The sequence below is a fragment of the Ciona robusta genome, chromosome 1 (genome assembly GCF_009617815.1).
Source record: "Ciona robusta chromosome 1, ASM961781v2".
Classification (NCBI taxonomy): Eukaryota; Metazoa; Chordata; class Ascidiacea; order Phlebobranchia; family Cionidae; genus Ciona; species Ciona robusta.
The window spans coordinates 9,749,221-9,776,343 of NC_143235.1; the positions used below are offsets into that span (position 1 = coordinate 9,749,221).

At 34.8% G+C, this 27,123-nt stretch overlaps 5 protein-coding genes and 1 pseudogene across 6 annotated transcripts; 3 read left to right on the top strand and 3 right to left on the bottom strand.

The window, feature by feature from the left end:
* Nucleotides 1-15: 15 nt before the first annotated feature.
* Nucleotides 16-2,284, bottom strand: LOC149742923 (putative aminopeptidase W07G4.4 pseudogene; annotated as a pseudogene). The gene has a single exon (XR_016386147.1). The product of XR_016386147.1 is annotated as a putative aminopeptidase W07G4.4 pseudogene (transcript).
* Nucleotides 2,285-2,426: 142 nt separating this feature from the next.
* On the top strand, nt 2,427-3,960 carry LOC149742924 (peptidyl-prolyl cis-trans isomerase NIMA-interacting 4-like). The gene is made up of 4 exons (XM_089889459.1): nt 2,427-2,643; nt 3,042-3,100; nt 3,322-3,441; nt 3,626-3,960. Exons 1-4 carry the CDS (start codon nt 2,595-2,597, stop codon nt 3,782-3,784), a joined length of 387 nt encoding a protein of 128 aa, XP_089745585.1. The 5' UTR covers nt 2,427-2,594; the 3' UTR covers nt 3,785-3,960.
* LOC149742925 (xyloside xylosyltransferase 1-like) lies at nt 3,246-6,779 on the bottom strand. Its single transcript, XM_089889418.1, has 9 exons — nt 6,442-6,779; nt 6,060-6,174; nt 5,759-5,829; nt 5,611-5,693; nt 5,389-5,545; nt 5,062-5,211; nt 4,745-4,875; nt 4,504-4,680; nt 3,246-4,365 (listed from the first exon to the last, which is right to left on the bottom strand). Exons 1-9 carry the CDS (start codon nt 6,532-6,534, stop codon nt 4,149-4,151), a joined length of 1,194 nt encoding a protein of 397 aa, XP_089745544.1. The 5' UTR covers nt 6,535-6,779; the 3' UTR covers nt 3,246-4,148.
* A 318-nt stretch (nt 6,780-7,097) lies between these two features.
* On the top strand, nt 7,098-10,348 carry LOC149742926 (transmembrane protein adipocyte-associated 1-like). Its single transcript, XM_089889399.1, has 8 exons — nt 7,098-7,414; nt 7,537-7,771; nt 8,081-8,233; nt 8,390-8,506; nt 8,754-8,817; nt 9,043-9,145; nt 9,282-9,462; nt 9,764-10,348. The coding sequence occupies exons 1-8, from the start codon at nt 7,098-7,100 to the stop codon at nt 9,944-9,946; spliced, it is 1,353 nt and encodes a 450-aa protein (XP_089745525.1). The 3' UTR covers nt 9,947-10,348.
* Nucleotides 10,349-11,366: 1,018 nt separating this feature from the next.
* LOC149742927 (uncharacterized) lies at nt 11,367-15,205 on the top strand. Its single transcript, XM_089889471.1, has 4 exons — nt 11,367-11,835; nt 12,288-12,432; nt 13,218-13,333; nt 13,591-15,205. The coding sequence occupies exons 1-4, from the start codon at nt 11,584-11,586 to the stop codon at nt 13,858-13,860; spliced, it is 783 nt and encodes a 260-aa protein (XP_089745597.1). The 5' UTR covers nt 11,367-11,583; the 3' UTR covers nt 13,861-15,205.
* A 1,203-nt stretch (nt 15,206-16,408) lies between these two features.
* Nucleotides 16,409-17,615, bottom strand: LOC149742928 (uncharacterized). Its single transcript, XM_089889430.1, has 2 exons — nt 17,493-17,615; nt 16,409-17,435 (listed from the first exon to the last, which is right to left on the bottom strand). Exon 2 carries the CDS (start codon nt 17,433-17,435, stop codon nt 16,458-16,460), a length of 978 nt encoding a protein of 325 aa, XP_089745556.1. The 5' UTR covers nt 17,493-17,615; the 3' UTR covers nt 16,409-16,457.
* Nucleotides 17,616-27,123: the final 9,508 nt, after the last annotated feature.

The following is a 27,123-nucleotide window of genomic DNA, read 5'->3' on the forward strand; positions in this document are numbered from 1 at the left end:
CTTACTTTGCATAAATCTGCAATGTTGTTCACCTTCATATTAATAGTATGTTACATTTATATCACTAAATCACCATATGGTCCATATATATCTTTGCATGTAACATAAATGGCATCCATAGATTCCAGTGCAATTAATCTTATTATGAAGTTATTTTCATACACAAAGCCTGGAAGATTGCAACATGTTACAGGGGCTTTCCAAAACAAATTAAATAAATGAACTTAATGGAATGATGGTGGCACGAATATTATAAACAGGAAATTAAATTGAAAGTTAAAAACAAATCACAAGTGAAACATAATTATATAACATATTATAAATATAGACTACATTTATGTGACTCAATTATCAAAGTACACAAAATTTCAATCAGGACAAACAGTAACATCAGTTAACAATTTAAATTACATAAAACAGTATAGGTCTATCCCCTATGTGATGTTTCAACTTTAAACCTGAATTATTCTTGGTTAATCTGATTGGCAAATGGCATGATAATAAAGTTTGATATGTTATATAATTTGACTGAATTAGAAATTATGGTGCGGATTTTCCATGATGTACCTTGCAGCCAACATTGTTGTTGCCTTGGCTTCGGGTATACCTGGGAAAGGAAATACAGCTGCTGCATTGTCAACGTGTGTGTACTTGAGCTGCTTGTCGGAATCCAACCCATGTTTGTCAAGCCCAGATGCCATGATAAGGAACGCTGCCGGACCTTGATGACCTCTTGGAGTTTGTGTTGAAGGTTTGTTACCAGCTTGCAACACATCCTCATACTCTGACTTTCCAGTATGGAACTCATAATCTTCTCTTCTTATAGTTGACATTTCGCATGGATCACCCAGCACATGACCTTTGGTTTGAATCATAATGCTGTTGTTTGCTTCTTTCGCTGGACCATTGTCCATCACTAGAGTGTAGTTTGGCCCAACAGCCAAGATTGCATGACCAGTGAGAGTAGCAAGAGTGTATAACTGTGGATTTATCGCTGTCAATGCTTCCTCTTTAGCTTCACACAAGCAATCAGCCATTGCCATTCTTCCTTCAGCATCAGTGTTTCCTATCCGCAGTCTGACTCCAGCACGGGACGTAATGATTTCGTCTGCAACGTAACAATTTGCCCCAATACTATTTCTTACCATGGACATGGTACCACACACTTTCAAATGCTTTGGTTTCAACTCTGCAAATATCTTAAGTATCCCTGCCACAGTTGCAGCTCCACATTTGTCTCTGTGCATGCCCGCCATGTTACCACCAGCCTTCACATCTGCTCCACCTGTGTCATATGTAACACCCTTTCCAACAAGAAACACAGTGTTGGTAATTGGACCCTCCCCCTCATAAAACAACCTCACAACTCTTGCCCCATGTCTGTCAATCACACTTGCACATCTATTCACAGCAGCCAAACAAGGATAATTCTTCTCAATTACTTTTAAATCAGATTCAACAGTAACTTTAACACATGTATCTCCAAATGTTTCCAACACATATTCAGCCACTTTAGGTGGTGCCATTCTTTCTGGATCTGATGCTCCAATATCCCGTGAAACTATTTTTCCTTTTTCAAACGCACTGGTCATTTGAACAAGATATTCCACATTTTCTTTGCTCCAAAGACCAAACTTTTCTACTTTTTGCTTTTTTACTGGCAAGGCTTCTCGAATTTCTAAAGGAACATAAAGCTTCTGCAACGCGCCCATTGCTGAGGCAAAACTACATTGCTTGTACCTTTTATCCTTTATGGTAACCAGTAAAGGTTTTTTGCACCCAGCACTCAAAGCCCTTTCCACTCCCTTTCCTGCTGCATCACCAAATCTTCTGACGTCATCATAATCACGATCAAGGGGGCCAGTAGGAGAAAATATAACTCGTTTCATGGGCCCATCAATTGTACCTATTGCCACATCCTTTCCAACAGAATCATCAATGCTTTTCAACTTCAGGAGAGCATCTTTAATGAAGTTAAACTCAGAGCCAATGCTTTCTATTTTATCCGTAACTAATATAATGCCATCAAACTCGTTAGAGCTGGCATCAACTCTACTTACTCCAACAATAGGAAAATCCATATTTTATCTGAAAAAAAGAGAAGGATAAGAAAAAACATATAATGTACATACCTGCTTCTGCACAACAGGATAAACCCAACGTCTCTACTAACTTTGGATAAACTTGAACCCTACGCTGCGATCCTATTTCAAATGCTCACACTGATACACACCGATTTGCAAATGAAACATGAGCAATAGTAAAGAATTTTCTTGTATTTCCCCCTTACAGACACAGGGGGAAGTGCTGTTACCCAAAGGGCTGAGTCGCTCACGACAAATAACAACACGGAGTTTTGGGACCTGAGAGTTTATATACCGGTTCCACATGATTGATTTTTCTTCGAGCAGCATATTTTGATTCGCCACTCTCGCGACAACGTGCGTGTGTGTTCATTTGTAATATTCTGTCAAAGCATCAACAACAACGCAGAGTGGATAAGCTGTGTAACACGCACTGCACATTACAGTATTCAAACACGTTTTTACGTTAATACGTTCTAGGTGCTTTTAGAGTTGCATATTTTAAACAAGATGCCGAAGAAAGGTGGAGGTGGAGATAAGGGGAAGTCATCCAAAAAAGGTATAATTGAATTTACAAATTTAATCGTGGCCCATTGTGAACAGTGTATAATATATACCAATATCGAAAAATGATTGATTTTGTAGGAACGTATTGTTTAGTGATGTAACTATGTATGTCAACTTTTTTTAAGTCTGGTGCAAAAGAGATGAGATTTATCTATAAGACTATGGTTCAGTCTAAAGTTTTTCAAAAAAAGAACTGTTTTGTCTTACTTTTCTTGTTTTAATTAATTTGATCTTCGCTATTGTCTACAGACAAAAAAAAAACAGACAAGTGGCCCACCTTTTGCTTCTAAATAATACAGCTTAGAACAAGTAGGGTAAAAATGAGTTAATGGCCCAGTCCATTTTAATTATTTTTTGACTTCGGTATTAATCGAGTATTGTAATCCCTAGATGCAGCAGGCGCAGGTGGTGGAGGTAAAAAGGAACCTAAAGGTGCCAATTCTGTCAAGGTTTGCAATATTAATAACTATAAAAACATTTTTACACGATCTGAAATGGTCTAATGCAGTACATGAAAAGTTGTGTTCCTTTAACTACATTGCTGGTGTTCCACTTAGGGATAAATAAGCAGTTTTATAAAGACACAACTTAGTGTCATGTGACAAAACACTTGCTTTTATTGCAATTATTATTAGATATAGTTATGGTGGTCTCATGGTAGTTTTTTTAGGTGCGGCATATTCTTTGCGAAAAGCACTCCAAGTGCATGGAAGCAATGGAGAAGATAAAGGCAGGAATGAAATTCAATGAGGTTGCTCAACAATACAGTGAGGACAAAGCAAGGTCCGGCGTAAGTGTGTGTTAGTGCTAGTTATAATACGTCCCTTAAATTAGTGCATGTCTGGTATGTCCACATTCCACAACACTATGTCTACTATGTAGTGAATATTGCTGACATAGTGGACATGCACTAATTAAAGGGACCTGTTATAATACGGCATTGAACAGAAGACATGGGTTTCTTTATGGTATAGGGTGATTTGGGCTGGATGATACGTGGAAGCATGGTTGGTCCATTTCAAGAAGCTGCTTTTGCATTGCCAGTTAGTTCTTTGGCATCCCCCAAGTACACGGACCCGCCAGTTAAAACGAAGTTTGGTTACCACATTATTATGGTGGAAGGGAAAAAATGAGTAAAATGATTTCATTGCAATGAAAGATAAAATGGGTGCAGTGGAAATTCTAGACTTTATCCACAATGTTTTCCATTGTAAAAGTGTATGCTGTATACAAATAAGCATGTTGATGCTTCAACGATATGATTGTAAAAAGTTATAAAAGCATGAAATACTCATAAGAAACATGATAATACGTACAACTGTTTTTACAAGGCACCTATAAGGTAAATGAAACAATTGCAGGAAGGCATGTCAGCAAAAAATATTTAAAAAGTGCACCAATAATATTACTAATTGCTTGGTGCAAACCACAATGCTATTTTTTTTCCTTATGAATACATTGACTGATTGATTAGGAAGGTTAAGGTATGTGAAAGCACTATTCTGGGAATGAAGAATCACAATTCCCGTGCCAGATTTTGATTTCACTCTTGCAGTCAAAATACTGATCAAATATATCCTGGTATCCCTTATCTTTCCACCATTGACATAACTGCTTGTTCCAACCACATGGCAAGACATGGAAGAGCGGTGGGTGTTCGAAAGCCAATAATGTATAAAAGTCTTGGTCACCAAGATGACCCTTGAAGTGGTACCTACATTAGTTAAGTTTGTGAGCATAGTGTATATAGATTTTGACTATGAGACAAAAAACAGCATATTGGTTAGGCCTACATCTCTTTTAAAAAGGAATTTGCAACTTTATGGAGAATTTCTAAAAAAAAACTGCTTACTTTTGAACAATCCTTTGCAGATTAGTTGCATTCATATATGAATTATAAAGACTAGAAGTTCTCATATTATCCAAGTGTAGCAGAACCACACCAGAGTTAAACCCTGGTTGACCAGCAGGATAGGGTTCTCCAACTTTGGTGTTTGGGTTTTCATTTCGGTACTGCCACAGCAGGTGTCTATAATAAAAAGTATTTACATAACCTATGTAAGAAAATAAACTACTGGGATAAATTTGTGTACCGATACACTGGTTGATTTTCATTTCCAATTCCAATAACAGTATCCTTGGTAAAATAATCAAATTCCGACCACAGGTCACGAATGTTTGTTACGAACTTTAAATCTAAGTCCAACTGCACAAGTCGGTGGATCTGTTAAAAGGTAGATTTAAATTGTAGTTCAGCATTAAATATAGGCTATTTATATAAAGTGGATTAATGCAGTCAGTGTATAAACACAGTATTGTGTTCCTAGCACAGAATAAGTGGGCTAAAAAAATCCATATTGGTAAATAAGATACATGCATATAAGAGGTAATATACAATGCAGCAACTTACATTCTCTGGCATGATGTTTGGTAAAACCATGGATAGGAAAAAGATGGCTGTTTCAGAAAAGTAAGGATGGTCATTCCCAAGCATTGCTTGTATTCCTTGCACCAATGGGTGAACTTGACGAGCAAGTTTTATTGTGTCATGAAAATGAATCTAAGCAAAACGGTCATTTTGTTTATAAATACAACTCAATAATGTAAACAAGTAAGTTAAAGCAACCAAAGTAAGATATCTAAATGTTAATGGAAATTCATATTGCAGCTGTTTATATTTACTGCTTTTCAACTGTTAATTTGTTCCATTGAATAGCTTATCTAACTAATTAATTACCTTTAAATTAAACTTTGGATGGGAAACATGTTCCTTGAAGTATTGTTGCACAAACTCTTTGCCTTCTTTTTCACATACGAAATGCAAATGAAATGTTTCTCTTTCATTGAATTTGGCATGCTTAAACATTGACCCGAAAGCAGTGGTGAACTTTTTCCTGTTTAAAACAAGCTTAAAACACATTGATAAATAATGGGTAATTAAAAATGAAAAAAAGCTCACTCAAGCTTTGGGTTTTTGTGGGCAAATATGAACAACACGTGATAGTCATTTTTGAATTCATCTGCATGTTTTTGGGCTACGTCCTGAAAAATTAAGTAAAATTTTAAAGTTTACATTTTTTTTCAATATATATATTTAAAAACTGTACCTTGGCTGCTTTAGCTTGCTTTCCTTCAAAAGTTCCTGCAATTTGCTCTTCTCGGTCTGATTTTACATTGACTATAAAACAGAATTTTACATGTTATGTATATTTTAAAGAAGCAATAGTGTACAATCCACTCATGACGACATGCAAGAAACCAAAAAAATGCAAACATGTTGGAATTTGGTGGTTAGTTTATGACATGGCAGATGTTGGTGGTTAGTTTATGACATGGCAGATGAAGTCCTCACCAGCACCCATAAGTAACAATAACCTATATACTACTGAAATTGTAAAAATGACCAACTTGGATGATTCTCTGCTCGGTAGAATGCTTTACTTTCCTTTGTGAAAGTCTGAGTTGATGTCCCAAAGTTGTAGAACAAAAAAACGCATGAAAGAATGCAGAGGATCAGGATCACCTTTGTATAAATTCCCGTAGTGAAACTCAAAATATAAGTTTATTAATCTTTAATAAAAGTTGTTTGGTGCTAGTCAATATTCTTCCAATACATTATCTGCTAACCAGTAACCACCAGTCACCACCCCATATATAAGATATAACCACTTGCCACCAACCTAGTCTGTAACGTACTGGGGGGTTCTATACTAGAGCCAGTCGGTTTAGTTAAACAGTAAGTGTCGTACCAAAATCAAGAATTGAGAAAGGGAATATATGACTATCGCACCTGCATGACCTTGCTCGAAAGTAAATTTGACATTAACCCATTTGTTTGTCCTCTGGAACGTCTTTGGGTGTTCTGACCTCTTTGGCCGGCCATGATCGCGTCCTGGTTTACTACGGAGTTGATACGAATTCTTGCAGCTCCACCCTATTAGACTGCAGTGGTTCGTTTCTTATAACACGTAAGCTCAAATCCGGTGTTCGGCTTTGAACTTGAGAAACGAATATCACGAACTCTTGTGGCGAAGTGTATATCGAGTTCTATTAATATTTTTAGCGAACTCCCCAGGAACCTGTTATCAATATGCAAAGCCTATGTTAACAATATGTACATACGTTATTGTTTTTTGTAATGTGCTCTATTTATAATTCAATGCTATGTCTATTGTCTGCATAGATACCTAGTTAAGATATCTATGTTGTCTGCACCATCGTCATGGTTGAATAAACAAACAAACAAAACCGAAAGGCGAATTTAGAAAATAGACGTCTTCTAAAGGCCAGTAAAAAGGTGTAGTTCGTTAACTTCGTTAGGTTTATGTTGTGCAATTTTTGTATAGAAATCTTTACTAGCACCAAAACTATGTAGAGATAATAAACTGACTACCAACCTGATTTTCAGAACTGTAAATATCGTTGGGTTTTGAATTATTATCCTTAATGGCAACCGTCACAAGCAACTCCACAACAGTTGCACCAACTACTGTACATTACACAACTCAACCAAGCAACAGCACAATATCAGCACACACATCAGGTGCAGTTTCAACAAGCACTTTCCATACGAATTTGACAACCAGCGCTGCAACATGGAACACCACATCTGCGTATAGTTCCTCTACTGTCTCACCTTTCAACACAACCTTGCCAGAAGTAAATGTGACCCCAACTACTATTTCTCCATTTACTTACCCTTGTCATGAAGCAAATGAGAGCAGATGTCTGCGTATTCTGTATGAAGATGTTGGTGAATCCAGGTTAGTATTTGTCTCTTCCTGTATTTTTTTGTTTTTACTCAATTATTTCAATGTACTGAGATATCAAATATGGGGTGACTTTTATATTACTTCTAATTAGTATCATTACATTTACATTCCAGAGTTCGCATTTGGGATGTGGTTTTATTTGTCCCCAACACGCTGTTCTTGATCTTTGTCCTTTACCGGATGCGTCACGTGTGGCATCGAATTCTTTCTGGCATCGGAAGTGGCGGAAGTCCCATTTTTGTTACTTACTTTATTCTTGTAGCCATCACTGCTGTGGTTGGAGTGATTAGAGGAATTGTGTCAATGACAGTTGACAGTGCATCGATATCTGGTGGAGATGCAAACAAGGTTACTGTTTTTATAAAAAAATCAAATTTTATAATGTTAACAATGATCATTAAACAACTATTTTTACTGTTGTTTTTCTTTGCATTGTTCGCAAGCGATGCAATATTTTTAAGTGAACATATTCATATAAAAGTTTTCCATCGCGTAATTGAGAGTAAGTTACTCATTTAGATAAAGCCAGAACTATTCAACATTTTTAATATGGTTGTAAAAAAGATGCAACTGTGTTGGAGCTCTGATCACTTGTGTTTAAAACTTACTTAGTGTACTTCTCAATATTTTTACCAGAACTATGTTGTATTCTTCCAGATTCTGTGGGTAATTCTCAGATTTTTCTTACTCACTGCTGAAATGAGTGTGCTTGTGTTTGGTCTTGCATTTGGTCACCTTGATAGCAAAACAAGCATCAAAAGGGTTTTATGTGTAACCACCATGTTGGCTCTTATCTATTCCACAATACAGGTAAGTAACATTAGATTTACCTTACAGCTTTTGTCTCGCCTAATGTAAACTTAAACGCAAATGAGTCACATAAGTTTGCCTATCTATGCCTTTATTTTTTGTAAAAATAGCATAAATTCTAGAGGTATTTTATTCTGTTAAATTTTTATCTTTCAGTGCGTTCTTGAGTTAATTACACCAGACGTGCACTACGAGGTGCCATCATCAAAGTGGGTTGTGTATGGTCATGGAGGGGCCACCTTTACCTTTGTTACTTCAGTTATATTTTTACTGGTAAATAACTGTTATAGAGGCTATTAAATTAAACCTTAACTTTATTAGTGGGCTTGGTATAAAATATTTTAAGTGGAAATGTGTTTTAAACTACAAATATCTGCCTATTTTCAAGCATTCATCCAGCAAACTGTTTTTTTTATTAATTGTTTGTTGATCCTTAGTTTCTGCCAATTTCGTACTTTTACTAATTCTTTTGATTATGCACATTTTATACCAAAACCCAACGTTTTCCTTTGTATTTCAGGTTTATATCTTGATAGGTATCTTACCTTTTATCAAGTGGTTGCAAAAATATTTATCTGTTCCAAGTAAGTAAATAAGCACAATTTGTGGTCTTTATAGTTCCCTTACGGCTTAAATAGCCAAAAGTTTGTTCAAGCGCAAAGTAAACACTTTAGAATTCAAATGCATTGACATGATAGGATCACATGGCATTTTTAATAATATACAGTTATTGTTTTTTTTATTCTAAAGAAAAATGCTTCTGTATGCCAAAATTATTCAAGCTAATGTTTACTGTTGTACTACTACAGGTCGCAGATCCTTCTATGTTTATGTTGGTGTTATGGCGTTTATGAATTTTATTGCTGCCATTGGATCCGGTTTGCTTTTCTACTGTGATATGGTTGGTCTGTGGTGAGTATTTAAAGTTTTATTTGCATTTAGGATGTTGAGTTTTATCAATTCACAGAAATTTGGAAGTAGCTATATTTCCGAACAGAAATAAAAGATATACACACCATCCCCTACATAAATTTCTATCTATTTTCAGCTTAATTGATGTGTTTTCTCTTGCTTACTTCACCTGCTTTGCCCCACTTTTGTACTGGACCTTCCTGAGCTCCTACTTCTCAAACACACAGCCTAATAGCACATTGTTCTCATACTCCAACCAAGTAGATGAGGGACTGACAGATGTAGCTGATTACGACATGCCAAGCAATGGGATCACGGTATAAACCCTTCATTTTTAGTCTGTACTGGTAAATAATGGAACATACCTCAAGGGAAAAAGTTCTTAAGGATTTATTTTGAATGCGGCAACTTTAAATTTTCTTTCTCTGCATATTCTCCTCTAAATGGGAGAAGTCCTACAGCAAGGCATAGGATTTTATGCTAAAGTTGGCTCACTACCCCGTTCTATTTGCTATTCTTTTAAGCTGTTTAGAATGAATATCAATGAATAAGTTTGGAGTTCCGAATTGCCCAGACATGAAACAAATATCCATATCCATATCATTTCTTTGTGCACAGGTGGATTCTACTTTAAGTGGCATTCTCGTGTTTAACCATGGAGACCAAGAACCATACCAATCATCAAATGGATTGATAGATGAACCACTTCATGACTTTGCAGAGATGCCAAGAAGGAGTTTTGACTCAACCACCAACCCCATGGACAGCACCCATACCTTTTTTAATGATAGTATAAGCTAAGCACAATATTGTATATTAAAGCCACACTAGTATACTCTCTGTATTTATAACCACAGCACATTATCATTGTTGGAGATCCTAATTAGTTTAGGTGCTTCTGTTCCTATGCTTCATATTTTAACCACTCATTGTAAATTGTGCAAATATGCTTCCATTATATTCGTTACCATCTGCTTGTTTTGCCTTGAGATTGCTTTGTGAAACAAAAACCTTTTTTCTCAGAGTGTGTTAGCCTTCTTTAACTTATTATCCTAAATAATAGGGGTATACAGCATTCTTTTGGTTTACTGTAACTTAAGAAGTTTCATTTTTCAGTGTTGAATAATTCTTACATTTGAAGTTGCAATTTATCCTTGTATTAAAGTGACGTGTAAGTTCTTAAAATATATTCGCATTAACTTATACCCGACTGGATATGAAAATTTGTGTCAGTAAAAGTGTTAAATCTGATAGTACAAAGTAATAAGTTTGCAAAGTGGTACTAGAGATAGTGTCTGTTAAGTCATTTCTACATATAAAAAATTCAGTAGCAACCATTATGATTGGCCTCCTGCCTGTTTTGGGAACTTTTCCACAACATGGTGGGTCATAACGAACATTTTTTTTGAAAGGACTGGTAAAAATATATACCAGAATCAACCAGTGTGTGGACTTTTATTAGGGCAAAAAAAATCAGGAAATTTATACTAGTTACCAGTTTAACACCTTTAGCGAGTGTTCTCTCTGTCAACACATGCATATAAGCATTTGAACAAACCAAGTCCTATACAATGCAGTTTTGTGTTTAATCTGCACATACTATCTATTAGTTGATAACATAGTTTCAGCCATCCAATACATCAGACACATGCTGTATTTATACACCCTAGTCTCACTGCTGAATTATAACACAGGTGTTGTAAGGTGACATTGGCAAAAAATCAGCAGGGTAAAATGAATCTAAGTAAATTAAATCACATTGACATTTATAAATCAAACCATAATAAACACTTATCGAAAAAGTAAGTTCGTTTCATACAAAGTTTTAAAGTGTTTGTTACAATGTCTACATAGCCCCTGTATACAGTGCTATCCTGTAGAAAATAAAATTATATATATACATAATATAAATAAAAATATCCTAAATATCTATTGTAACTTGTGTTCCATATTCTGTGTTAAATTTGAAGTTAAAAAGAAGACATGAACATTAGGTTCCGAAGCTGAGGACGTGGTTGTATTTCTGGCTGCACCACCAGGTTATATATAGCATTACATAACAAATTAACAAACTAAAAATAAACAAACCTTTGATTGAACAAATGTAAAACTGAGACAGAATGTCTAAGCATTTGTGTATTTGTGGTGTAAATCGAAGTTGTTAACGTGTTACATAATCAGAAATTTAAACATCACATGTTAAGTCTTATTTATTGCATCATACAAACATATCTGGAGTTTGTGATGTATTAAAAAGAAAAGAAGCAGTCAAACAATGTTTTAAAATAGGCAACAAATCTATATTAAAGATACTTTAAAATGTAGACATTTTATATTGTTGTAAATAAATGAACAAAATCAGAAAGTGAAAGTTAAAACCAAACAATACTAAGATTAATAATAAAATATTATTTTGCTTATAGAATAGTAAAGCGAAGATGAAGGTAATTATGGCAGGATTGCCAAAAACTGGCACAAAGACAATGCATGCTGCATTTGATATAATTGGATACAGTGTGTATGATATTATGGAGCATTTTTGGTTGCATGGGGACCAATGGAATAAGTTTTGGAGCGGAAAAGGGACAATAGCTGATCTGGAAGAGATGTACAAAGATGTAGACACATGTGTTGATGGACCTATTTTTTACTATTGGGAAGAACTACTACAAGCGTTCCCAGATGCAAAGGTAAATTTATTCAATCATTTTTATATAATAGGCCATCAACAGGAAGGCCATACACCATATATCAGATGAAAAAAAAATATATATATATATTATATATATATATATTTATATATATTTTCACAAAGTTACATACTTGATAATCCTTAACCAGGCATGAGTGCGTAGAACAGAACACATGTGTTATAACCAGTAGGGCAATATTAGAAAAGGGAAAGATAAATCTATTTATAACATTCTTTTTTGGGGTAAACCTCTCTTTGCATTCTGATTGACAATGCTTATCAAATTTGAACTAACTAAACCTTTTAAAACAAAGAATTGTTAATTGTAACTTTGTTTCAATCCAATAAATACCAAGAAAATTATGTTAACGGAACGAAACTGACAACTTTAAATATAATTACCTCATATTTTAGTTAGAAAAGCTAAGTTGGTAGTAATTTATTATACAGATTATTTTAACAATTCGAGACGAAGACCAGTGGTGGAAAAGCATGCAAAAACAAGTAGAAAATATGCAGTCAAACAAGATGTTCTCCGCAATGATGACGCTGTCACCAACTGGTCACAGATATTTAAGATTTGTTAGAAGAATGAGTAAGGATTTTTAGCTATATAATCTTGGCTAATGTGATACAGCAGAGTTTTTAGTATTTGAGGGTTAACCATTTTAATTCCCACATTTGTGTTTTAATAATTAGCACTGTTAAAATTTTTATGGAAAACCTTTTGTTTTTTTTACGCCCTCATAAATCTGCCAGTTAAGTAACTACATCATTATACAGTAGGGTGGGGAAGACAAGACAGCTTTAGCCTGCAATATTCAAATATCCTGATTGAGTTTGAAACAAATATCCACGATCTATGGGAGTTGTGAGATTACGATTTTATAATTAATTGAATTTTCTTTGTTTACTACCACATGAGATGAGAAAATAGATTAAAAATGGTGTCCCATTGCCCATCTTCCCCCACCCTACTTTATACTTATACATATATAATATATATGTAAAACTGTATTACTCTAGTTGGATTAGAATTTCTTAGTTTTTTTTATATTTCTTTAAGAAACCAAACACTGTCACTTCCTCTAGCAACAAAAATTATACACTATGACTAATAGAATAAGTTGTAAACCCCCTAATGGTTCAAGTACCATATGGCTTTGAAAGATTTATCTCAAACAAAACTTAAATATTTTCTCTGAACTTCTTCAAATGGCAGACTTATATCTGCATAAATGTATATTCTCTTTCTGATACCTTGTTTAATTTTGGTAAACCTAAATAGGTCGCCTGTCACTCGTAACATGTTATCAGTTCCCAAATTTAACTTTAAGATTAAATTTAAAGGAAATTAGTATCTTATTAAATGTTCTTTAGTGATGGTGGAGTTTGGATCTATGTTTGATCTACACGATATTATACATGGTAAAAATGTGATGAATGAAATGATATGCAGACGAACATTCAGACAAAGCAACCTTTACGTAATGCAGGTGAATGGGTAACTTTACATTATCGTTTTGTTGGACACTGTCTTTTTATTAGGAACTATTGTTTTGTTGGTCCCACACAATCCGGTGTTGCAACAACCCACAAGCTACTACATTAAAATTTATTTTTACCAAATCACTGCGTGTTAAAATTTTGGTTGGTTAACGTAAATTTTTAACATCCTCAATAAAAACAACCCTCAGTTCTGCCAATTACTATGTGACAGATTCTATTACTAAAAACATTTGCATTATTTAAGAAAGCACCCAAAAAAAACCTGTTGGTGTACAAAGTGAGTGATGGTTGGGAACCGCTTTGTAAATTTCTTGATGTACCAGTTCCTAATGTTCCGTTTCCGCATAAAAATGCTAGAGGGGGCTTACTGGAAACTTTAAAGGAACATCCAGTATTTCTAAGAATGAGACGTGAAACAATCTTATCTTTGGGTCTTATTCTTACACTTTGTGTGTATGGAATCTACAAAGCATATACCATGCTTATAAACCTTTTACTGGATACTTTAATTTAATATATTACCCAATATGTTAAGTGCATATTTACTAATATACTTTCTCTGATAGCTCAGTTATTATAGCCAACCTAATAATTATTATTAAAATTATGCAACATCAATAGGCTTTAATAGATACTCTGTCACGATATTTTTCACATAAACAGTTATTAATTAATTATTAAACAAAAGTTAGATTATTACGTCATATATTACAACAATTGTTGGCTATCAAATGGCTAAGTTTAAGCCAAGAAATTGTTTATTTACAATTTTATTAAAATAGATGTTTGTACATTCTAGCAAAATATTAATTGTATGTTTAATTTAACTTGAGTCAGAAATCCATGTTTGTGTGATTCTAATCCCAAGAGTGCTAGTTTCAAAGTTTTTCAAAGCCCTAAAGCATTTTGTTGCTAATAATTTGTATTACTAGTTTTAAGATCAACTAGTAATATTAAGTGTTGATTCCAAACCTTCCTAAATGCCTGTGGCACTTTATTAGTTTTTTGCATCATTTAATATTTAATGTAAAAGCCTTTTCAATCACTTTTGAAAATTCTTTTTTCATGAGTTCCAAAATATAAATTACACAGCAACAATTGGTCGAAGGATTGCTTTAACTTAATATGTAAATGAATATTAAATGTACAGCAATGGGAAGATTAACAAAGAGTATGATTGAATATTGGTTGCTAGTGAAGAGTCTTCCCTCTAACTTATTTGCTAACCACTAACCCCTACAACCACTAACTAATAACCCCTAACCACCAACGACCAACCACTAACACTTTCCACCAGCCTATTCTGCTATGTACCGGAAGATTCTACACTAGTGCCGATTATTGAAACCAAGTATGGGGAAGTAAAATAAAATTTAAAATTGATAGCTATGCTTTATGGAATTTCTGCCATTAAAATCTTTTCAACATAACACATAATTTTTGAACTGTCTGTGCCGGGGGCGCCATGGTCTGTGCCCATCTAGACAGGGTGCCATGGTCTGTGCTCATCTGTGTCTGTGCCTGCTTGAAATAAACAAGACATCAAAAATCTAATGAGTAAGCACGTATCAAACTCATTAGCATAACATTAATTAACCCTTTTACCACAACGGTCAACTGAGTTGGATCAAAAACAAACCAGAAGTAACCAACAAAGCGGGCTTTAGTAACCATTGGTGACTGTGGAGCAGTAGGTAGAATGCGTTGGGGGCGGCGTTAAACGTGAGTGATTGGCTCGGTTGATGTTGACTCCGTACGATGTTGATTCTCTCTTGGTTGCTTGTTGACGCCTGATACTATCTTCTTGGCTCTTCTGACGCAGATTGTTTAGTAAATGACAAACCACCCGCTTAACGGTTTTGACTCCTTTATTAACACGTACAACGATGACGGAAAACAGCTCACAAGAATGCGTAGTTCAAAAACGTAGTCACAAAATGCGTAGTCTAGAAGCGTAGTGTCCAATATTTGAGAATGTTGGGCACGAAAAACCGGTCATTAGAATGACGTAAGTTGCACACACTCGATCTTGGGACTTCAGTATATTTGTAGCGAAATAAAAGTACATTAATAAATCTACTGCTTTCCCACATCAACCGCTACAAATGCATTCAAACATGTATTGTAACTCATACAGACTTTTATGATGTATGTGGATTGAACGATTGCGATTGATAAAGAGTTTGTGTAAAAACGCTTTGTACAACTCATGTACCCTGACTTAAGTTGTAAATCTACACTAGTTTACCTTGTCATCGCTTAAAAATGTTTGTTTTTCGTGAACTTGGACAAACAGTAATTACGCAGTAATTAGGTAATGTAAGAATAAGTTAATATTACTCATGTAATGTTTAGTTAAAAACAATGTTTCAATTACGATTAATGATAATTAGGTATGATAGTAGTGCTTTTAATGCGTCCCCACTTAAATGAAATTGGTTTAATTCAGGCGTGAATCGTTGTAAGGATTCGTTATATCTTACCAAAACGTGGCCTCCCAAACTCCTGAACAAAATAATGGGACAATCATTTAATTAAAGTTTAAGGTGCATTTTGAATTTGGCGCACTTAAACAAACCAGAGTCCGTATATAAACATTTTATATACGGACTCTGAAACAAACAATAAAGTAATCGTTAATAAATCGCTAAGAGCTTTGCCGTGAGCTTCATAATGGCGGCGACCATGACGCCATAGACGCGGGGACAATGGAAAACAAGACTCGTTGTTTTACAACCCGTTTCCTAACTTGGTCTATACTTAACTCTGTATATACTCACTTAAAAGAGTAGCCTACTATGCTCACACACTACATTTTTTTGGCAATTTTAACAATATTCAGCGTGTCTTCGAAATAAGCTCTTTTATTTATTGTTCTGTTTTTTTATCTGTTAAAAAATTTCGTATTCGTTCAACACCGAATTTGAATACTTAACAACAGTAATCGCCTCTGCCGCGCACTATGCTGGGCCGTGTAAATACTGTCGAATAAAGCTAACATTTTTTCGTCTTTCACTAAATGGTTCGAACCAAACAACACCAGTCAATAAATCCAGGTCATGTGCATGCATATTAATTATTTATTTTAAAAATCAGTACTGTTCGATTTCTTTAGTAGTAACCATCGGCTTTGGTGTCATAGTAACCATCGGCTTTGGTGTCATAGTAACCATCGGCTTTGGTGTCATAGTAACCATCGGCTTTGTTCTCATAGTAACCATCGGCTTTGTTGTCATAGTAACCATCGTAGTAACCATCGGCTTTGGTGTCATAGTAACCATCGGCTTTGTTGTCATAGTAACCATCGTAGTAACCATCGGCTTTGGTGTCATAGTAACCATCGGCTTTGTTGTCATAGTAACCATCGTAGTAACCATCGGCTTTGGTGTCATAGTAACCATCGGCTTTGTTGTCATAGTAACCATCGGCTTTGTTGTCATAGTAACGATCGTAGTAACCATCGGCTTTGTTGTCATAGTAACCATCGGCTTTGGTGTCATAGTAACCATCGGCTTTGTTGTCATAGTAACCATCGTAGTAACCATCGGCTTTGGTGTCATAGTAACCATCGGCTTTGTTGTCATAGTAACCATCGGCTTTGGTGTCATAGTAACCATCGGCTTTCGTGTCATAGTAACCATCGGCTTTGGTGTCATAGTAACCATCGGCTTTGTTGTCATAGTAACCATCGTAGTAACCATCGGCTTTGGTGTCATAGTAACCATCGGCTTTGTTGTCATAGTAACCATCGGCTTTGTTGTCATAGTAACCATCGTAGTAACCATCGGCTTTGGTGTCATAGTAACCATCGGCTTTGGTGTCATAGTAACCATCGGCTTTGTTGTCATAGTAGCCATCGTAGTAACCATCGGCTTTGGTGTCATAGTAACCATCGTAGTAACCATCGGCTTTGGCGTCATAGTAACCATCGTAGTAACCATCGGCTTTGGTGTCATAGTAACCATCGTAGTAACCATCGGCTTTGGTGTCATAGTAACCATCGGCTTTGGTTCTTACATCCGCGTCCACAGCCCCGAAGAGGACGAAGAGTCCGACGACAAGCAAGAGTTGAAGCACTGACATATTCATCTGCAAAAAAAACAAGCAATAGTCACAGCGCACAAGTAAGACAAACTGAGTACTCACTTTGTTGCCTTCTTAGTGAAGATATGATTTCATACCAGAACACACCGCTTTTTATTACGATATGAAGGATATCAAATGTCTCATATTTTCCGAAGCTTTTCAATTAAGTGGAAGAAATCCTTTTTCTTTCACTAAGTTATGAAATTTTCTCAGTAGCCAGTATACATTTCTGTTTATTATTTAATTTCCTCATCAGTCTGTGATGAAAACGGTCTCTTGCAAACTTACATAAGACACTGTTAAATGTACATTTTCTAAATTTCGTAAATTAGTATATTATGTAAAAAAAAGATACCATCAAACTCCCCAAAATCCTTTTTAAAAAATCGCGTAAAAAAACGCTGAAGTAAAAAAATCGACTGTTTCGACAATGCTGTGGATTTACACTGTGAGAAAAAAAGACACTGAACTTTGACCGTATTGTCTTTTTAAACTACAAAACAAAATTTTATTTTGGATTTGGAATAATGAATGCTTCTTCTTTGTGAATATATAAAAAATGTAAACTTTATTATGTTTTAATTTTCAATTGAACCTACCTACATACCAGATTATGCTGACTCAGCAATTTTTTAAACCTATAATGTCACGGCCTACTAGAGACACAGCCTGATAATTCACATTTTACGTTTGAAATTAGAAGGCCTATTGTACGTCACAATCTCTAGTAGGCCGTGCTAATGTTTAACACGAACAACCGCCTTTTTTTATAAAGAAAATGGCACGGCGGGTACCACTGAGACGTATTACACATTTTAATATAAACAAAAATAAAAAAGTAACTAATAGGAAAAAGTCCGGAGTCAGCATAATATGTAACTATTGTTCAATCTAAAATAAAAACATGATAAAGTCTAGGTTTTACAATATTTTTTATATATTTTTTAAAGAAGAAGCATTCTTTATACTAAATCAAAACTAAAACTTGAATTTTCTTCGGTATTTTAGAAACTAGGAACGATCAAATTTTACTGATTTTTTTTTCTAATTAGAAATCCTATGCATTGCGCCACGGCTATTATTACTCCATCAGTGGTTAAATTTGCGGTTTCGAAACTCATTATTTTCAAAATGTGTTTCGTATTTTGAAACTTTGATGGTACCTTTACACCACATTTGAGCATATCTATCAATACACAAACTTTGATTTTTCGTTGATATATGCCCCTTTAAGTTTTGGTGTGCTGGTATCACATGTAAATGAAAAAAGAGAATATTGCATCATTCACTCTTGCAAAAAACAGCTTTGTTCATCTAAACCCATTTCACACAGACGTTCTATCGATTTCTTGGTTTTCATCCAATAACTTCCGCTGTTTTGACTAAAACTGCCTGGCAGTTTCAGCATCGACACTGCTGGCTGTCAATCATATGTTTTAGTCAGAACCGAGGAAATAAAAAAGAACGTTTCTGTGAGATCGATTCCAATAACCAAACTTGTTTTCGACGAGAATGGGTGATGCAATCAACAATTGCCTCAGCATAATACTGTGCTTGTCGCGCTTCCATTAAAACGTATACTTTCTATTTTTGGATAATAAGGCACATTAACATCTGATTTGAACTTTTAATATCTTACTTGCCAATTTTACGAAATCATAAATGTTTTCGCGGTAGTGTGTTGGAGCAAATTGCAACTCACACGCAGATCGTGCGTTCTTTTTTACATAAACTGAAAGCCTTTGCTTTACAACACGGTAACATTTTAACGTTTACACAGAAAATTTCGTAGTGGGGTATATAATTTAAGCGCCCGGTATATGTGATGAAAGCATCGCTTTCAATAAAAGTCTGACACCACTGAACGTTACCTTAAAGTGCCTAAAATTAAAGGCATAACTATATTAAACACAAATATAAATGAATGTAACTTAATTTATCCCCGCGTGGCCGGAAAACGACAGTCGTTATTACACTGGTTTAACACCTCGTGCCAGCTTACGAGTTACCATGTATGTTACTTTGTATAGGTAATTCTTTTTTGGGATTTTTTCATTTTTAATATATGGCTGATAATTTGGACAACCCATTAGTGGCCACTGGGTTGGAGCAATTGCCGTTAAGTGTCTTGTCCAAGGACACATACGCCCACAATGATAGTATAGCGTCGAGCCTTATGAACCCATTATTGGTTACAGGCAGGCGCGCTAACCTGCACTATGCCACGGCGCAGATACAATGTATTAGTTGATTTAGTGGTTACATAGATCCTTTTTCTTCTCCCGCACTTATCCTAATTTTTTATTCTAGCATTTATTCTTTATCTTTTGATTGAAATCAATGTCATGCCGCGACGGCGTGATTTTCTTGGTTAAAGTGAAAGAGGGTAAAGTTAAATCTGGTTTAACTTTTCCGTCAGCCGCACTGGTATATGGGTTGTTTGCCGGGTGCAAAACCATGTTTTCATAGGGTATTTGGCTTGTTATGATAAGTTTTTAGTAGTTTTGTTTACATATTCGTTTTTTCATGATTAATTACTGTAAACCAACATTTTACGACGCAGAGACACTAAATCTGTCCAGCGCATTGTACCCGATTTCTTGGCAATACAATGACTTGTCGCCGCGTTAACTCACCGATAGCTTGGATCGGAGTGTGTTACTGATAGACACTAACTTACCAGTACATTGCAATACTTGATGCAATACAGTATTCTTTGAATCATTGACTGAGCATCCTTGGCATATCTTTATACTTTCGATTTGGAGTATACAGTTTGAAATCCATAAATGTCATGTTTGAGATGAAATTCACAACCACTTACTTAACACACTGTGAACCGTATTGTATTGGATCATCACCAACAGAAACCAACGTTACGTTTACAGGCCATCCATAAAATGACAAAATCTTAATCTCTAAATCATAACCGAATACCACTCTAAAAGTAAAACAATAATATATATACATGTGTAAATAAAGGTACAAGTGTGCAATTGTTATCCATATTGTCTTGTGTCAGTTTGGCATTATCCTATCTATTTCTGGGAACTATAGTATCTCTTCTTCCTGAAAGACCGCCTCGAAACTATCCCTACTCAAATAAAATGACCACTTTTCTGCAACATTACTAAAAGTTACAAATACTACTAATGTTTAAAAGAATGAACTAAAGTCAATAAACGTTTCATTGCATCACCAAGATGTTTAGTTGCCCTTTCAAGGTCTGAAATGCTCTTATGCCTGACAGCTGACACAGTATTCCTTTCCATTGGCTTTTTGCGTAGATTTGTAAACTACTGCGCATTTTGGTATAGCTACAAAAACTACAAATATAAATAAGATATATACATTTCTCTGTGAAGCATATCCTTCATTTTATCACCAGCCTGTGCAAATAAAATTAGTAAGCGCCAGTGTACATATTTTTTGGACTACCTACAGCTAGGAACAGCACAATGTGTTGCAGGCATTTTGATTTAATATACAAACGATGTTGTCCGAAAATGAAAAACACGGCAATCAGGACCAAAGCATTTAACAACATTGCTTCCTTTAATGTCGCATTCCGAAATTCAAGCGATATAAATATTATGTCATGCGTGACGAAAATGCGCAGGAGAATAAAAGAAACAAAAAGGAAGGAGGAAGCTGGACTACCATATGAGTATACTATGGTTCTATCACAGAAATAAAAAGGAGTAGAACGCGCATCTCCAATGTTGGCAAAGGAGAGAGCATGATGCACTCTCTCTCTTTCGCGGGTCGTCCCCGTTTACTATTATAGTCAATGGAATTGAGGGCGTTTTATGTAGTTTTCTTCGTTGTTTACTTAATTTAAAGTTATAGGGTAAAACAACCATTTTCTAATATATATATATATATGTTTCTAACAAACCGTTTGTTTCAATGTTTTTAATTAAATTTATTAAATAATTAAATTTCCCAAACAAATGGTAAACTGTAAGCGTTAACCTACCAAATACCTAAACTGGCCTAATAAACTTGAATAGTTGGTGTCATTTTTGAAATAAACAGCTAAAATAACCTCATAAAACTATTATGCACCTATCTTTTACGATAAAGACCAAGCGAAATGGGAACGAAGTTGGTGTAGTCACGTGAATAAAAAAAGAATATATCACGGTTCTAGGCAGTTGCGCGTACTACTATTTTTTATTTTTCTGGGTTCTATTCGCCTTCGCTCGATTTCGTTCACATCGCTGCAAACACAAACATAAACATCTGTTTCTTGGAAACCCGTGACCCGATTAGGCTAATATAATATATAAAAAATACTTTGAAAATTCAGTCATTTGCACTTGGTTATAATTAATGAGAAGTGGCTTGTGCAAAAAAAAATAGTGTAGCAATACCCAATTTGTAGCAAAAATGTAAACTTTATTAATAGTTATTATCAATTTTTCTGTTATAACAAGTTAATGTGCAGTTGTAGGATACAATATTTATTAATTGATGTTCGAACATTACCCATTATTGTTTAAATAATATATTTTCGGAACGGTTTCTTTTTATACTATCAGTGTATTATATTTGAATAAACCCTGAGGTAGAAATTATTGAATTTAAAGCAAACTTTTCGAAATTTAACAATAAAAACATACAAAACTACAATGTGGGGGAAGTTGAGCCACCAAGCTGAAATATGTTTACATTACCAATATTCTGCAACTTGTAGTTAACCTACCATGTTTAACCGGCCGTGCTAGTTTTTTTTGCCATATAAATTCTCCCTCTATATATAACGTTTAACCGATATTTTGTTGTTGGTTTTATCTCAAATTTCGACGTAACCAAAGCAAACGATCGGCGTAAACAAATATTTGCATTAAATAGTTCACTATGAAACTCATACTCATTTGTATATAACAAAAAGTAAAACATGCTGTTATTGTATGATACCAATGTATTGAATAAGTTAACAGGTACAACCCCCTTATTGAATGATAATACCCAACAACTCCACAATTGCACAAAACAAAACGGTGATTTGGGATCGGCATCGTGATTCACGTTTTAACAAAATCTGGAATGACAGGATTAAAATTCATTTACGATCACATCTTAAAACATAAATAAACTTTATTGAATGGTATGATTACAGTTTGGTTTGGGCCTGATTGTTTCTACAGACACTTAACAGCAGGTTAAAAGCTGTAGTGATCTGTAAAACTGGGGTGACAAAACACATTATATCACCTCTTGTTTTGAAAATTGGGGTGACAATAAAGGCACCCTCAGAACCCCTAACTGAACGCCTGTGAATAGTCCTGTCATTCCAGATTTTGTTAAAACAAATAGACAATGGCTTCCATTGTCTACTATAGTAAACGGAAACGAGTTGTGAAAAAGAGAGAGTGTATCATGCTCTCTCCTTTACCGACATTAGAGATGTGCGTTCTATTCTTTTTTATTCCTACTACTAATATTCTGGTACATACATATTATAGGGTATATGTCGGTAAAGGAGAGAGCATGATACACTCTCTCTTTTTTACAAGTCGTTTCCGTTTACTATAGTAGTCAATGGAAACCGGGGCGTTTTATAGTTTTTCTTCGTTTTTGGGCACGTAGTGACCATATACCCTTTTGCGTCAAACAGTTGTACTTGGCGTTGTTGTTAATACGGCGATGTTTTCCGCACTTTCTTAATTCCCAATTCTAGCATTTTTCTTTATTCTCTTGATTGAAATCAAATCGTAATTTATATTTATAATTTTTGGACTAAATTTTCATATTTAAAACCGCATGATTAGCGATTAATTAACGATTACTTTCCTCGTGTACTTTACATAGCGGAAACACTGTCTGGAACACACATTCTGTCAAAACAAGAGATCACAGATCTAATGAATGAACACGTTTTAAACTAATTAGCATAAGATAGTAGAGTCGGGGAAGATGGGACACCTGTAACACATGTTATCCAAATAGCCTGATCGTGTTTTAAACAATTAACAACGGTCTGTGGAAGTCGCGAAGATACGGTTTTATAATTCATTAAATGTTCTTTGTTTACTACCAAATGAAAAGAGAAAACAAAATGAAAAGGTGTCCCATCTACCCCCACCCTGCTATATTAGTTAATCCTTTTACTACAACGGTCGACTGGGCTCGATCAAAAACAAATCTGAAGTAATCAACAACACGGGTTCTATTCGCCATCGGTGACTGTGGAGCAGTAGGCAGAATGTATTTATACATGTATTATAACCAATGACACTTATGACGTATGAGGATTGAGTGATTGGTAAAGAATATGTGTAAATACGCTTTGTACAACTCCTGTACCATGTGTTTATTGTAAACTTACACTAGTTAACGTTGTCGTCGCTTAAAAACGTTTGTTTTCATGAATTTTGACAAACCGTAATCACGCAGTAATTAGGTAATGTTAGAAGTTAATATTAATCATATGATGTTGAATTAATTGTTTCAATTACGATTAATGATAATACGGTATAAGAGTAGTGCATTTAATGCGTCCCCGCTTAAATGCTAATAGTTTGATTCAGTCGTGAATCGTTGTGTGGATTTCTTATCTTATATAACACGTCGTTCCCCGCCAAACTCCAGACAGTGTTTCCGCTATGTAAAGTGCATGAGGAAAGTAATCGTTAATTAATCGCTCATCGTGTGGTTTAAATCTGAAAATTTAGTCTAAAAATTATAAATATATATTACGATTTGATTTCAATCAAGAGATTAAAGAAAAATGCTAGAATTAAGAATTAGGCTAAGTGCGGAAAATAATCGCCCTATCAGCAACAACAACAACAACAAAGCCAAGAACAACTGTTCGACGAAAAAGGATCTATATGACCACTAACGTGTTCAATAACGTGTTCAAAAAAACATCGGGCACTTTTGGTAGATATAGATACTAAACATGGCGCCCTCTATAACTATTATAGAGGGCGCAATGATACTAAAACATATGTTGTTGTATTATGCCTGAGAGTTAAATATACAACAAAATATGCCTCTGCTTATATGTTTTAATATCTACCGGCAATTTTGCCAAGAACAGTTTACATCGTAAAATCAAAGAATACTGTAGTTTTCTTTGGTAAAACGAGGTTGGCACTTACTATACTTAGCACTGTAGAGATGGAATATTTAACTGCGGATCATTCAATAGCCATTTTTGGTTGTGTTTATAACAGTAAGCATTAATTTCCTACGAAATCTTAAATAAAGCCAATTTAATAGAACGATATACCAATGTTTACATACTTTCACTTGTAGCAGCACTATCAGAGTAGCAGGTAACTGAAGTTTGTGGTTACCTACATTTGTTAATGCTGTTACTTAGGTTGTTAACGTAGTTTACGCGAAGACTGACAAGCACTAATATTTATCGTTGCCTTGTGCATTGTACGTCATATTGTGTTCTGTAGCAGAACAAATTTAAGGAAAATATGGAAATTGAAGAAATGGTTTTCTATGCATACCAACAAGAAATCTAACATGATTGTGTTAGTTATTTCTCAGACAATAGTGTGCTATAGTTGTATAATACCTTATCATGTTTATGTACCACTATTCATAAGCGTCCATTTAGGGGTTCCGAGGGTGTCTTGTCACCCCATAACAATGTTTTACGTCCAAACTATGTTGTGAACGATTTTCTAACCAGAACAAACGAAAACAGTGCAATACTATGGATCGCAAAATTGCCAGCAAAGAAAACAAGAGATTAAAGATCTAATGCATGAGCATGGTATATACTAATTAACATAATAATAATTAACCCTTATGAAACTTAAGACGTATTAGGATTGAGGGTTTGGTAAAGAATATGTGTAAATACGCTTTGTACAACTCCTGTACCATGTGTTGACTTGTAAACGTTTGTTTTTGTAAATTTGGATAAACCGTGATCACGCAGTGTTGTAATATTAAAAGTTAATATTATTCTTATTGTGGCGGCTGCATAATGATTTATAAGGAGCAAAGATAAACGAGAGTCGCAGATTTTATATACGGAAGGTAACAATAGGAAAAGGGAACTCGTCTACGCTTTGGGTCACACGCGCTAATTGTGCGGTTTTTAAATCTGAAAATCTAAAAATTATAAATATATGTTAGCGTAAGAAGTATAAAAATATTTTACAATTTGTTTTTAATCACGAGATTAAAGAAAATATGCTAGAATTAGGAATTGAGATAGGTGCAGAAAAAATCAGTTCGTCAAAAAAGGATCTATATGACCACTACCGTGCTCAAAAACTGCTGATATACGGACTCTACCTTGCACTGTTATAATGCCTTGGCTGAACTGTCGGGCATAGTGTAACTGCCCCTGGCTGAACTGTCGGGCGAACTGTGGTCTCATGCGTGAAAAGTGGTCACGTGGTCTCGTTAGCGTATTATCACTTCAGTTAGTATTGTATTTATTGTTGACCTTCTTACTAAATGGATGGTCAATCACATGTTTATGGCGTTTATGTTGTTTAGACAATATCGCTAGACAGCTGATCAAAACTTTGTTCAATAGGTACGTAATTTTGGCAGGAAAAGGAAAACAAAAAGGTTCCATTATTCCTGATCATAAGTATAAGTGAACAACATTATAGTGACAGTTTAACAACATTTGCAAGATTATTACATGATTCAGTTTTGAACGGTCTTGTTTCATACAAATTTTGATTAATACAAAAAGTATGTTGGTTTAAATGAAGTACATTTAACAATACTAGAAATACACATTTAAGTATCGAATTATTTTCATTGTTTTGAACAAAGAGCACTTGCATCAGATGGTGGATCTGTTTCTTCCAAGTTCTTCTGCGGTCTCCAAATAAATGCTGCTTACTTGATCTGAACGTTGAACACGTTCAGGACACGACGTTCACACTTTGAAACTTTATTTTTTATTAAAAGTCAGTAGAACTGAATTGAGTATGTTATTTGTAGCATACAATGAACAAGTACTCCTAATATTCTTATTTTAGATAAGTTTAATATGCGTATTTTTACTTAATTTACCAACATTTTTCTCAAACAGGATGGCTTATACACACCATACTTTTCTCATCCATTGTAAAGTGTTTAGGAAAAATATGCTGTGTGTAATATAAATTCAATATTTGCCCCATACATGGCCTACTCAATACACGGCCTAGAAATACACCGAAACTGTTCAGAAAATAAAAGGCCTATTGACGCGAATAATGCCCATTATAATACATTGTTACGTCACGGTTTTATGAATGGATTTCCTTCATTTTGAATGCAGTTTGTAGTTGTTGGTAGGTTTAATACCAGTTCTAGGTTGTTTTAACTTACAGTTTATCACAGAACTTGTCGCAGGGATATTTTCTTGTTTAGTTAAAATCATACCAGACATATAAAGCAGCGCAAAAGGTTTATTAGTATATAAATATCAGTTTATTAAGCATAAAGAGAGACGAGCAATCAGATTCAGTTTACCAACACAGAAAACCTACGTTTTGATTATATTTAATTTAGTAGACAGGCATTTGGCAAGTTTTATAATGGAGCACACCTTTATAATTTTATTTGGATTAAATTCTAAGCCACCAGAATTATTAAGCAAGCTATTTAAGCATGGTCAATATGTGTTCCGTAGTTGGATAATAATATTTGGATAAGGGTACAGCATGTTATGATCATGAAGAAGTGGCAAGAAGATCTTCAATCAGTA

Coding starts and splice junctions, on each gene's coding strand:
- LOC149742924 (XM_089889459.1), top strand. CDS start 2,595: ATGCCGAAGAAAGGTGGAGGTGGAGATAAGGGGAAGTCATCCAAAAAA. Junction 2,644..3,041: donor GGGGAAGTCATCCAAAAAAG/GTATAATTGAAT, acceptor TGTAATCCCTAG/ATGCAGCAGGCGCAGGTGGT. Junction 3,442..3,625: donor AGGACAAAGCAAGGTCCGGC/GTAAGTGTGTGT, acceptor TTTATGGTATAG/GGTGATTTGGGCTGGATGAT.
- LOC149742925 (XM_089889418.1), bottom strand. CDS start 6,534: ATGGCCGGCCAAAGAGGTCAGAACACCCAAAGACGTTCCAGAGGACAA. Junction 5,546..5,610: donor CACAAAAACCCAAAGCTTGA/GTGAGCTTTTTT, acceptor TGTTTTAAACAG/GAAAAAGTTCACCACTGCTT. Junction 4,876..5,061: donor CAAACATCATGCCAGAGAAT/GTAAGTTGCTGC, acceptor ACCTTTTAACAG/ATCCACCGACTTGTGCAGTT.
- LOC149742926 (XM_089889399.1), top strand. CDS start 7,098: ATGGCAACCGTCACAAGCAACTCCACAACAGTTGCACCAACTACTGTA. Junction 8,234..8,389: donor TTATCTATTCCACAATACAG/GTAAGTAACATT, acceptor TTTATCTTTCAG/TGCGTTCTTGAGTTAATTAC. Junction 9,463..9,763: donor TGCCAAGCAATGGGATCACG/GTATAAACCCTT, acceptor CTTTGTGCACAG/GTGGATTCTACTTTAAGTGG.
- LOC149742927 (XM_089889471.1), top strand. CDS start 11,584: ATGAAGGTAATTATGGCAGGATTGCCAAAAACTGGCACAAAGACAATG. Junction 12,433..13,217: donor AAGATTTGTTAGAAGAATGA/GTAAGGATTTTT, acceptor AATGTTCTTTAG/TGATGGTGGAGTTTGGATCT. Junction 13,334..13,590: donor GCAACCTTTACGTAATGCAG/GTGAATGGGTAA, acceptor GCATTATTTAAG/AAAGCACCCAAAAAAAACCT.
- LOC149742928 (XM_089889430.1), bottom strand. CDS start 17,435: ATGAATATGTCAGTGCTTCAACTCTTGCTTGTCGTCGGACTCTTCGTC.